Consider the following 12651-nt stretch of genomic DNA (forward strand, 5'->3'; position numbering starts at 1 on the left):
CGTATGGCGTCGTCCTGACAGGGAGTCCAGTGGAAACAGAAACCGGCCAGGCAGGCCAGGAGCTGCCGACACTCAGGTTGCAGAGCCGGCCGGGCCACACTGGCCAGGCTCCTCAGAGGGCCCAGTGTGGGCACCGTGCCCACATCCCGCAGTGTCCTGATGCTCTTCCTGGCAGGGTCCCTCTACTCCCAACTTCATTTGGGTGAAGGCAAACTTTCTCCCTGTCTCTGGCCCCTGCCTGCTCCTGGCCCAGGCCCACCCATTCCAGCCAAATTGGTTACAGGAGACTGGACTGCATCTCTTTTCTCCTCCAGGAGGTCAAGGGCAGTGGGGGGCATGGGGTTCTAGCTCAGGCTGGCCAGCTGACTAGGGTGAGACTTCCTATGAGCATGATCATGAGCATCAGTTTCCCCAAATGTCCAGTGTCTCCTAGGCCCAACCCCCAGCCACAGCGCATCTTCCCAGGGAACCCAGGGTCTGGCCACACTTGCTGCCAGCCAGGCGTCCTGGCGAGCTCCCCTGAGGAGCAGAGCCATCCAAGTCGCATGAGTCAGACACCCCACCTTGGAGGCAAAGCAGACCGGGATGAGCCTGACAATGACTCCCTGTGGGTACGGGACAGGCTTGCGTGTGCCCACGGACAACATCCGGGCTGCGTGGGCAGGAGGCTCGGGGTCCGGCCAATGGACTTAGTCCCTGTTTGCTCCTCTGATAACTGGGGTGACCGTGGTTAATATTCACCAGCAGCCTCTCCTGCCCCCCTTCCAGACACGCTGCTTAAATACAGGACGTGGACGGGGCTCTGTCTCTGCAACCTCAGTGGTCAGCCCAGCCCAGGACAGAGAACCAGCCACCACCGTAAGTATGCTCTCCCTGGGGGCGCCCACAAACGCGGCTGTTTTCAGGCAGGCAGGGAAGTAGGGCCAAGGGCCCTGGGAAGATCAAATAGTCTGAGCCACCTGGCATCAGAAAAACAGCAGGCTGGGCTGCTTCACGGCCCCCCTCCTGGGGGCTGCCAACCCCCTCCAAACCTGGCATCATCTGGCGCTTCGTATGCGGGAGGGAGTGTGATGGTGGGGTGCTGTGAGTCCTGGGTCCCTTGGGAAGAAGCAGAATTCTTTTCTGTGGGCTCAGCTGCTGTCTGTCGGGGCTCAGAGCCTCCCGTTCCTGGAATGCTGGGGTGCCTGTCTGATCCTGCTTCCACCAGATGAGAACAGGAAGGCTCAAAGAGGTTCAGCTGAGTTCTTGGGGAGGCCCAGCATCCCAGCCACCAGCGGCTCACTAGATCTCCTTGCTCTGTGTACCCAGAGCTCTGCCAAGGCCTTACCCTAAGGGCCATGGGGAAGCTGTTAGGGGGTTTCAACCTGTTGTCAGGGGCGGGGGGGGGGTTCTCTGCTTGGTTCCCTCCACCCTGCCCCCAGGAGGCCTGCGTCTCTCAGACTTTCCCACCCTGCACTCCATTTAACCCTCTCAGAAGCTGGGGGACAGCGAGGTTCAAAACTCACCCCAATTCACCACCATCTAGGATTTAAACTCCGGGATGGTGGGGCTGGGAGGAACAGTGGGGCTGGGAGGTTGCCCCCTGAGGCTGGGCTACCCTGGATGTTTGCTCCACCTCTCTGTTCTTGGACAAAATGGGGAGAACCTTTGCCTCTTCCCCTCCTCTCCCCCCCACACCTGCCCCAGCCTGAATGGATTGGGGGAGCATAGTGGGATTTGCTTCTTCTGGTCTTGGGTTTTGGAGGTGAGCCCAGCCTGGGAAGACAGACTTCCCTTCAGAATGTAAAATAGGGAGCAGAGAAATAGCACAGGGAGTAGAGCACTAGCCTAGCAGTGGCTGACCCAGGTGTGAGCCCCAGCACCCCATGTGGTCTCCCCCTGAGACCTCTAGAGTGATTTCTGGAAAAAAAAGAAAACAAGCAAAGAAAACAAAACAAAAAAAGAGGAGAGTGGGGAAGGGTAGCAGTCACGTAGCTACAGTTGCTTCTTGAGAGTTGACTATGTCCCAGGTACTTAGAGGCATGTTGTGAATGCTGGATTTTCACAACAGCCCTAGGAAGAAATGCACCCTGATGAGAAAATGGAAGCTCAGAGAGGTTGAGTAACTTGCCCAAGGTCACACAGCTAAGAGTGCCTTGAACTTAGGTGTCCTACCTTGGAGCCTCAAATCTTAGCCATGAAGCCACCGGCCCCTATCCAGGAAGCCCAGCATCCCAGCTCTCTGAGGTGGTCTGTTTCAAAACATCTGACTTCAGCGACATACACCAAGACAAGGCCAAGGCTGGCCTCTGGAACCAACCTACCTAGAATCAACTGTCAGGTCTAGAAACAACTAGCTGTAAGGCTTTCAGCTGGTGACTTCACTGCTGCAGGCCTCAGTTTCTTCATCTGTACAATGGGGTTCATAAAATCTCCATCTGAGGCAAGCTTTGAAGTGTTGATTCTAGGAGCCAGCCTGACTGAGGTGCCCCAAGGGCCACCAGTGGTGATGACGATGACAGTGACATTCCGTCGTCCAAGGGTGAGGCAGTCAATAGGCAGGAAATGAAACTCTCAGTGTTGGTTTAGAACATTCCAGACTCAGTGGCAGTTCCCTATGACGGGCCTGTGTCTGGCGCTGGGCCATGAAGTGAGTGCTGGGGGAAGCTGCCGGCTCTCAGCCTGAGCACAGGCCCTCACTGGAGTCCGCGTCCTTTCCCACATGCTCCTCACCCCGCCTGACCTCAGTTCAGGGATAAGAAGCCACTTGTAAAGGCCACTTAAGTAGCAGGGCTGGGCCACACCTGGGCTGATTCAGAACCAGCTGGAGACCTGATGCTGCAGTTGCTTTTATGAACCCCCAGGCAACCCTTGGGAGTCACATGCGACATAATCCCCTGTAGAGAGGGGATGAGCCCCCCCCATCCCATCTCCCACCTCACAGGATGCACCCATCTGCCCTCTCATGCATCTGTGTCTGCTGCTTCCTCTCTCTTGTTTTAAAATCTGACCCAAAGACCTTTGGGTGCACCCCATACTTGCATTTTCTCTTCTCTAACTGGATTTCCCAGCATGGGACTTTGGGAATGAAGGTTGCAGTCTTGGACAGAAGGAAGAGGATACAGCAGAAATCTTGGGGCCCTGAGGTGGGAAGATGATTCAAATGATGCCCATAGGCAGTTGGCAAGCCACCAACTCTACCTGCTCTGTGACCTTGGCTGGACCCTCACCCTCTCTGAGCCCCAGAGCCTTTCCTGTAAGAGGTGGGGAGCCAGGGAAGGGGATGAAGCAAAGAGCAGATGAGAGGTGTAGGCACATGACCTGGCAGTGGCTCTCTCCACCTTATTCCCCGTCATCATCCTAGAGGCTGGGAGATGCTGAGGGCCAGGGCATCTCACCTCTGCCCTCACGAGGGCAATTCCCAGTCTGTGGGTTCACCAGACCCAGAAACCTCTCAACTGCAGAATCCAGCGTATGGACCAGTGAGATACAGCAAAGGGTAAGGCATGTATCTTGCATGTGGCATACCCCAGAGTGATTTCCTGCACAACCTGGTCTCCTAAGCATGGCCAAGTGCAACCCTAGAGGTTCCTGAACCCCACTGAGGCTAGGCCTGAGCCCCCTCCATCCCCCTCACTGAAACCAAGAATCTCTGGAAGGAGTCCTCAGGGCCTCCATAGCACCTCTTAGAGTCCCCCCCAAAAGAATCTAGTGTGAGAATTATTTCCCCCCTTGCTTGGCTGGCATGGTCTCAGACAGCAAGGTCAGGGCCAATGGAGCCGCCACCCATTAACGCTAAATCCTCAATCTCAAGTCTCTAGACCACTCTGCATATTTTGTCTCCCAATGCCACATTCCCAACTTTCCCCTCTCGGGTTTCACTGTCCAGACAGAAATTCTCCTTTGTCTTGTATTTTTATTCCAGGGAAGGTGTTAGTGGTGAGAATGATCACCTGCTAGGTGGGAGAAGGCACATTCCTCTGCTCCAGCCTCTGTGTCTCCACTGGTGAAGGCTGTGGATTAACTGAGGCTGGGTGTATCCAGGGTCTCAGGCAGGTACAGAGCAGGCTCCCTGAGCCATAGTGACAATGACTTTGGTGATCACTGGGGCACTTTCTCACTGAGCCACAGGCCTCAGCACTCACCATTACCTGCCCCCCTAAACCTGCAGGCTTGCAGCTACCCACCGACCTCCCTCAAAGGTCCCTCATATTTTTGCAACATCCTTGACTTCCAGATGAGAAAAAATAAGGAACTGTTCTATTGACACAGCCGGTGACAGCCATATTAGAATGCTGGTCACTCTGAAGAGGGTCAAAGATGCTCTTCCAACACCAGTCCCATCCACCCACTACCACACACCAACCGCCACTTTGCTGGAAAACCCAGCACTTCTGCAGCTTCCATCCATACTGGGCCCAGGGCTGGATAAGTCAATGAGCTGCCAATGGAGAACAGCTTCTCTCATGTATCTGGTTTGGTGCTGAGGTCATGTTGAGCACAACCTTTTCCGAGTTTCTGCTGTGTGTCACTGTGACTCCACACCTGTGTGGACAGCATCAAGCCCACCCCAGGAATCTAAAGCTCTCCATTCTCCATCCCCAGTCTTACTTACCAGGTTACCACCCTCCTTTCCTTTCCCCCTGATAACAACTAACGTGTATTACATTCTCCCTGTTGACTTTGTCTTTGCTCTGTCCTGCAGGAGAGTGTGATCATATGGTACTTGTACCTGTGTGCCTTTGACTTGTTTCCCTGAATGCAGTCCCCTCCAGAACCATCCCTCATCCGTGCTGCTGAAAATCTCTGGCTTCCACCTCCTAACTGAGCAGCCCTTGACTGGGTACACACCCCACATCCCTTGCTAAGCAGGGGGGCGAGGTGGGGGTGGGCACTGAGGTTGCTTCCAGATCTGGGCTACTGGAAATCATGCTGCAGTGAAAACTCATGGCACCTGGCTTTTGGAATTCACATTGTCATATTCTTCTGATAACTACCCAGCAGTGTGATAGTTCGATCATAAGGGAGGAAATTCTAATCTTGGGGCAGGGTTGGTTGCTTTACAGGGTTGGTTGCTTTACGTGACTGCAGGTTTCGTGCAGCTGAGTCCACAGTTGTGTGTGGTGGTTGCCGGTGGCGCTGGGAAACCCACCACCGAGAGTCTGAGCATTTGCGGGCACAGGCCCCTGGCTCTCTTAGCCTGCTGGTCACTGGGTAACAGAGTTCAATGGAGCTTGTCCATTGAACAGGCTGATCCAGATCCATCATCCCTGAGTCTAATCTACTGCTTCTCTGCTTTCTGCTTCCAGGGTGACTTCGCACATGTATTTTGTTTCCTGGATCAGTGTGTGTGTGTGTGTGTGTGTGTGTGTGTGTGTGTGTGTGTGTGTGTGTGTGTTTGCACATTCTACTTTTCTACTCCCTGGGTTTATGTGCGTGTGTACCTTCTACTTCCTAGGTCAGTGTGTGCATCTGTCTTCTCCTTCCTGGGTCAATGTATGTGTGCGCATACTACTTCCTGGGTCAGCGTATGCGAGTGAATTCTACTTCCTGGGTCAATATGCGCGTCTGTGCCTGCTGCAGGCGGCTTTAGTGCACATGCGCATTCCGCTTCCTGCGTCTGTTCCAGCTTTTGTGAACCCTTGTCCCTCAGGGCCATTGTGGATACTCGTGAAACCTCAATAGGATGGACTGTGGAGCCAGACTCTGGGGGTGATTCTGGGACTGCCCCATCACTTGCCCCATGACCCGGCCCAGTGGCTTACTCCCGTGGAACTTTGGCATCCTCATCCATCCCTGGGGACTGTGGTCCAGCCCATCTGCCTGGGAGGATGGTTGCAGGAGGGCAGGTGACAGGCCCTGCAGCTCTGAGGCCGCAGATGAGCACAGTGAGCACCTTTGCCCGCACAGCAGTGAATAACTCTGCTTGCTTGTCACTGGTGTCCAGCAGTGCCCAGGACACACGTGGCATAGCCTGACCGGAGCCTTCTCTCTCTTGCAGGAACAATGCCATCCTCCACTATGTGGGGTCTGCTCCTGTGGGCAGCCCTGAGCTCCCTGGCCCAGGGGCTCCAGGGAGAAGCAGTCCAGGAGACAGACCATGACCAGCTCGCCTGCCACAAGATCTCCTCGAGCCTGGCTGACTTCTCCTTCAGCCTGTACCGCCATCTGGCCCATGAGTCCAACACTTCCAACATCTTCTTCTCCCCCGTGAGCATTGCCTCGGCCTTCGCGCTGCTGTCCCTGGGCGCCAAGGGAGAGACGCACACGCAGATCCTGCGTGGTCTGGACTTCAACCTCACAGAGAGAACAGAGGAGGACATCCACCACGGTTTCCAGCATCTCCTGCACAGCCTCAACCAGCCGGACAGCCAGCTGCAGCTGACCACTGGCAACGGTCTGTTTATCCAGCAGGGGCTGAAACTGGCTGAGAAGTTCCTGGAAGATGCCAAGAAAATGTACCACTCAGAAGCCTTCTCCATCAATTTTGAGAATTCCGAAGAGGCCAAGAAGCAGATCAACGATTATGTGGAGAAGAACACCGAGGGGAAGATTGTGGATTTGGTCAAACACCTTGACAAAAGTGCAGTGTTTGCTCTGATCAATTTCATTTTCTTCAAAGGTAAGATGGTGTACCCAACCCCAGCTGCTTTCTCAAGGAAGCACCCAAAAGATCTCAAACACTCAATCTTTACATTCCCCTGGGCGGGGAAGATGGGACCTGGCACTACACATCACTCCTGCCTTCATGCACAGCCACTAAAACACACCCAAATGGTCGAATGGGATCAAGGAGAGAAGAGGTCACTGCAGGACTTATCAGAGCTTTTCACCCCCTCCCTTGAGCGAGGAAACAATTCCTGAGATGAAAGCAGGGAAACACAGTGTAGCCGGGTGCTGGAAGGAAGCAGGGCTTCTAGGGACATATGTCGGTCAGCTCAGTGTAGACAGTTTAGGAGGCTAAAAGCCCAGGTTTCAAACCCTACCACCTCTGTGCACCCATTGTCAGTAAAGACCTTCACTGCTTGGAGTTCCAGTTTCCCATCTGGATCGTGGCTATAGTCCTAAACAGTTCTCAGCAGCTTTGTATAATCTGAGAAAAGGAGTTCCAAAGAGCACAGGGATGTCAGGGCACATAGCCAGCGCTCAGTTCATGTGTGTGCCTCCCCGTCCCATCCCGGCTCACCTCTGCTGAGTCACAGATGTCAGGGACTGTGGGCCCTGGGGGCAGGCCTGGGCACTTGGCAGTGGCCTGGAAGAAAGGAGGGAGGGAGGAAGCCAAGGTGAGAGCTGGTGATTCAGGCTGGGGGCCTCTTCCACTTGGGGTGCAGAGCTCCTCATAGCCCCCCAGGCTGGAGTCAGGTCAATACAGCTTTGCCTCTGCTGTGCTGGGCATCCCATCTCAGACCTATGGGAAAATGGACTCCTCCAGGGGCTGGAGCCTTAGTTCAGTGGGGAGGGCATTTGCCTTGTATGCAGTCAACCTAGTTTCGATCCCCAACACCGCAGGTTGTCCTCCAAGCCCTGCCAGGAATGAGCCTTGAGTATAGAGACAAGAGTAAGCCCTGAGTATCTCTGAGTGCAGTAAAAATACCCAAAAATGAAGCAAAGTTCTCCCCAGGACCTGAGGCCCCTCCTATTCTGCCCTCAGGTTGATTTTTCTCGGGGAGCCCAGGGGAACACCCCAAGAAGATGCATTCTGCTGCGTCCCAGAAAGGGCAGCAGGTGCTGAGGTCAATTCCTGAAGGAAAAGCAGTGAGGAACAAGGACAGGGAGCCACGAGCTGTCGTGTCTGTGATGGCACCTGAGCTTCTCTCGGCCACCAGCCAATTCACAGGCATGAAACACGAGTTAGGGGCTCTCCCCTGAGCAGCCAGGTTGTCTCCCATCAGCCTCCATCAAAGGCATTCTAGAGGCGCCTGCAGACTGGCCTCTCCCTCTCCCCAAAGCGTCTGGCACCCACTGCTCCTTTGAGTCCCATTTTCCAGATGATGAGACTGAGGTTCGGAGGGGAACTGCCCACCTCATGGAGTCCCAGGCTGTTTCTCTAACCCTCATCCTGCCTGCTTGCCTCCTTTGCAGGCAAATGGGAGAAGCCGTTCGAGACTGAGATGACCAAAGAGGAGGACTTCCACGTGGACGCACAAACCACGGTCAAGGTGCACATGATGAACCGCCTGGGCATGTTCCACATCCAGCGCTGCCAGGAGCTGTCCAGCTGGGTGCTGCTCATGGACTACCAGGGCAACGCCACTGCCATCTTCCTCATGCCTGACCAGGGCGAGCTGCAGAACGTACAGGACAAGCTTAGTGTGCAGAAGCTCGCCAAGTTCCTGCAGCGGACTCATGCCAGGTGACGCCCTGCAGGCAGCAGGGGGAGGGCTGTGTGGGTGACCAGGAGTGTGGGGGCAGCCAGTGTGGGTTCAGGCATCCACAGGCAGCTGCAGGACAGGAAGTGTCCAGCTGGGAAGCATAGGCCTGAGCCTGTGGGTGGGTCCAGGCTTTGTGGCTACAGGATGGGCTACTAAGTTCTGAAGAGAACCTGGACCTCCCTTCAGGAGGACAGAGCTCGACTTTGTTATGCTAATGAACCACTTTGTCACAACTGCTAGACATGCAGATACGGAGAAGAGCTAGAAATTGAAGAAAGCTCAGAAAGAATTCGAACTCCAGGGGCTGGGGAGAGTGCAGTGGTTAGGGTCCCTGCCTCGCATGCAGCTGGCCCTGGTTTGATCCCCCAAGCTGTTCTCTTGAGTATCGTCAGGTGCAGTGTGGAGGACCCTCAAGCACAACCGGCATGACCTGGATTACCCCTGGCACCTCAGGGCGCTGGCAGTGCCACATTCTTAGACCCTGGCATTAAACCACAGGCCTTGTTGGCCGGGGACTCACCTAGAGGGATCTGGACCCCCAGAGAACTGCCCACTGAGTGGTCCCCACCCCAAACAGAAACAGGACTGAGTGACAATCAAAGGTGCAGAATAACCTAGAAGATTTGTATCATGAATAGAGAAGTGAGAGCTGGAGAGATAGTACAGCGGGTAGGGCGTTTGCCTTGCACGCGGCCAACCTGGGTCCGATTCCCAGCATCCCATAGGGTTCTCCAAGCACTGCCAGGAGTAATTTCTGAGTGCAGAGCCAGGAGTAACCCCTGAGCATCGCTGGGTGTGACCCAAAAAGCAAAAAAAAAAAAATTAGAGACACAAGAAGGGGTGTCAGGGCTAAAGCATCATTTCTACCTTTTGCCCACCCCCTCCCCCATGCCCATATCTCTGCCCTATGGGACACCAGGTGGAAAATGGGAGAAGGCAGCTGGGTGAGGGCCGACCAGATGGAGCCCGGGACAGTGAGTCCCAGACTAGGCTGGGACCATCACATTCCCAGGGAAGCAAGGGCTGGGCTGTCCCTCAGCCTCACTGAACACACCCCTCTCACCCTTGACATCACAACCCACATGGCCCTGGGAATCACCCTAGAGAAGTCAGGTCTGGGGTGACCAAGCCTGAGTGGTCAGTGCTTCCCTGAGGACACCCGGGTATCCCTGGAGGGCTTTCTGGACGAGGCAGCCTTTGGGAGGCTTTGTAGGAGCCCTGTAAATCTAAGCAATCTTGAAGTAGAATGACGGGGCCTGATTGTGTTCCTCATGTGGACAGAGATAGGCCCTCCAGGGAGCCGGCCTTGCACTGTTAACCCTCGGTTTTCTCACCACCCTCGCAGCTCCGTCAACTTAAAGCTGCCCAAACTGTCCATTTCTGGGACCTACGATTTGAAAACCACCCTGAGCAAAATGGGCATCACCAAGGTCTTTGACAACGATGCCGACCTCTCGGGCATCACCACAGACAAGCCCCTGAAGGTGTCCCAGGTGAGTTTGTCCCCGGAGCCTAGCTGTCAGCCTAGCAGAATGGATTGCCTGAGCGTGTGGTGGGCTTCAGAGATGGACTCAGCTTCTGGGTTCCCAGGGCCTCATGGTTAGGGCGTCCTGGACCTCGGTGGGGCCTGTTCACCAGAAGGGTCTTAGGCTCAGGGTCCCCAGGGATCCCTGACTCAGTGAAATTTCCAACAAGCCGCTGTGGCCCTGGGTAGCAACCATTCAGCTCTAAAGGTCCTTTACTTGAGAAGTTGCATGCAAATGGGGTGCAGTGTGCACTAGCGTGCAGGGATGGTCCCTTCCCATGCCCTGAGCCCTGCAGGACTCAGTCTCACCTCAGGTCTGGGCAAGGGCTCACAGCGCTGGAGCAGGTGCTTTATTTACAGGAGTCCCCGGTTTGATCCCTACTTCTGTGGGGTGCAGGCCCCCAAACAAATAGATGATACACATTTATGACCAATTTAATTCAATATGTCAAACACAGTAACAAGAAATCTCACATTGGAGATGTTACTGGGCCCGCTCAAGCAAATCGATGAACAATGGGAGGACAGTGCTACAGTGCTATGTTAGGATTTTTTTTTAAACTCTTCAGCAGGGCTGGAGTGATAGCACAGCGGTAGGGCATTTGCCTTGCTTGCAGCCAACCCGGCTGAGCCGGGTTCGATTCCTCCACCCCTCTTAGAGAGCCTGACAAGCTACCGAGAGTATCTCACCCGCATGGCAAAGCCTGGCAAGCTACCCATGATGTATTCAATATGCTAAACACAGTAACAACAAGTCTCAAAATGGAGACGTTACTGGGCCCGCTTGAGCAAATCGATGAATAACGGGAGGACAGTGCTACAGGATAGTGCTACTCTTGTTTGAAGGAGCAGTTAGATCCCCACTGCAATTATACTAATCAAATTTTTGGATGAATCTATATTTTTAGGCCAATCTATTCTTTTTTCTTCTTTAATTGAATCACCATCAATTACAAAGTTATTCACTACTGACTTTCAGGCCTGTGGTGACCCAACATCAATCCCTTCACTGTGTCCACTTCCCTCCACCAATGTCTCCATATTTCCCTCCATTGATATGATTAACACATTTGGGATTAACCTGATTTCATAATGATGCTCCAGGGAAACTACGAGCATGCGACCCTCTTCTGTCCCCGAGCTGGTGGGCTGTTTCCCAGGGGCAGGGGAATGTGTTTGCGGGCATGGTGGAGATGGCCAGTGGGTAGACCCTGAAGAAGTGCACAAGGACCTGCAGGGGCGGGGAGAGGACAGGCTGGTCCAGCATCCTGGCTGCAGCCCTCTCGTCTCACCCCGCCCCCTGCCGGACAGTTCAGCTCACCCCACCCATGCCCTCTCCCCACAGGCCGTGCACAAAGCAGTGCTCACTGTCGACGAGAAGGGCACAGAGGCGACCGGCGCCACCTTCATGGAAGCCATTCCCATGTCTCTGCCCCCAGATGTCTCTTTCAACCATCCCTTCATCCTGGTCATCTATGACAACATCACCAAGGCGCCCCTCTTCGTGGGGAGGGTGGTGGACCCCACGCAGGGGTGAGTGCCTGGGCCAGCCCCTCGCCTCCAGACCTGCCTCTGCCCCTGTGACATTAAAGAACAATTGGCCGACCTGGCCCAGACACAAATATGGACTGCAAATCCCCCCCCCCTTCCTCGTTTCCCAGAGTTGATGCATGAAGTCGGAGGGGTGTGTGTGTGTGTGTGTGTGTGTGTGTGTGTGTGTGTGTGTTGGGGAAAGGGCATGATCACACTCAGGGCTTCTCAGGGTTGCTCACTCTGGGCACCTCTCTGGGGGTCATGTAGGAGGCAATGGCCCTGAGAATGACCCACTGTCTACTGGTACTCCTTCTGACCCCCATCCCTACAGGGCTCGCATGTCCCTAGAGTCACCTGTGGGGGGGGGGGAGGGAAGGGAGGGCTGAGCAGCCAAGGGCCCTGCAACAGAAAGAGAAGATGTCCTACCCCTCTCCCACACCCCATCCAGCAACTGAGTCAGCTCTGCCACCCTGACAGCACCTTACAAAGATCCTGATCGCTTTGGGAGCCATGTCTGGCCCTTGGGTGCCCCCACCCCACCCAGAGCCAGCGACATGCCCTTCTGGGAAGAGGGCTCTTCTTCCCCTCTCACAGGGCTCCCCAAGACACATGTCCCTTCCCCTCCCCAGGCATGCCCTAAGAGGTCCTGCCCACTCCTATCTCCCTGCCCACTCCCTGCCCTTCCTGAGTGGCTCAGAGCAGTGCCCACTCCCTGCCCCTGGCAGGAGGGTCCTGGGAACAGCCCCTTTTCTACCAAAGCTGCAGGGCTCCTCTGCCCCACTCCCAGCAGAGACCAGACTGCCCCTCCCCCAGCAGGAAGGATTGGGTTTCCTGACCCCTGGCAGGCCTGTGCTTGTCCTATGTGCCTCTCGTCTCTCGTCTCTCTCTCTCTCTTTCTCTCTCTCTCTCTCTCTCTCTCTCTCTCTCTCTCTCTCTCTCTCTTTCTCTTTCTCCCTCTCCACCTGAGGACCAGGAGGGGCCATGAAACCCACACCTTCAGAATGTTCTAGGGTGGGGAGGTCCTTCCCTCTCACTGGCGCCCTCTGCAGTTGCCTCTGCAGAACCTCACCACTGCCACCTACTGACGCAAGCGCTGTCCAGCACCTGGGTGACCCTGAGCCGCAGCTCGCTCCCTTGGGTGTGGCTTTCCAAACCTGCTTCCTGACAGGTCCTCTAGACGGAGGGAGGTGGGGAAGTTTAGACCAGAGACAGAGCTGGGGGAAAGCAGGTGTTAAATGCAGT

General features: G+C 55.1%; 1 protein-coding gene across 1 annotated transcript; it reads left to right on the plus strand.

The window, feature by feature from the left end:
• Nucleotides 1–768: 768 nt before the first annotated feature.
• SERPINA1 (serpin family A member 1) lies at nt 769–11498 on the plus strand. Its single transcript, XM_056133130.1, has 5 exons — nt 769–858; nt 5981–6601; nt 8062–8332; nt 9697–9844; nt 11222–11498. The coding sequence occupies exons 2-5, from the start codon at nt 5986–5988 to the stop codon at nt 11411–11413; spliced, it is 1227 nt and encodes a 408-aa protein (XP_055989105.1). The 5' UTR covers nt 769–858; nt 5981–5985; the 3' UTR covers nt 11414–11498.
• The last annotated feature ends 1153 nt before the right edge of the window (nt 11499–12651 follow it).

This window comes from Sorex fumeus, unplaced genomic scaffold, assembly GCF_029834395.1.
Source record: "Sorex fumeus unplaced genomic scaffold, SorFum_2.1 ptg000098l, whole genome shotgun sequence".
Classification (NCBI taxonomy): domain Eukaryota; kingdom Metazoa; phylum Chordata; class Mammalia; order Eulipotyphla; family Soricidae; genus Sorex; species Sorex fumeus.

Bases quoted from the DNA above. Each gene is read 5' to 3' on its own strand.
- SERPINA1 (XM_056133130.1), top strand. From the start codon at position 5,986: ATGCCATCCTCCACTATGTGGGGTCTGCTCCTGTGGGCAGCCCTGAGC. The intron at 6,602-8,061 runs GTAAGATGGTGT...CCTCCTTTGCAG, and splicing joins CAATTTCATTTTCTTCAAAG to GCAAATGGGAGAAGCCGTTC. The intron at 9,845-11,221 runs GTGAGTTTGTCC...CTCTCCCCACAG, and splicing joins AGCCCCTGAAGGTGTCCCAG to GCCGTGCACAAAGCAGTGCT.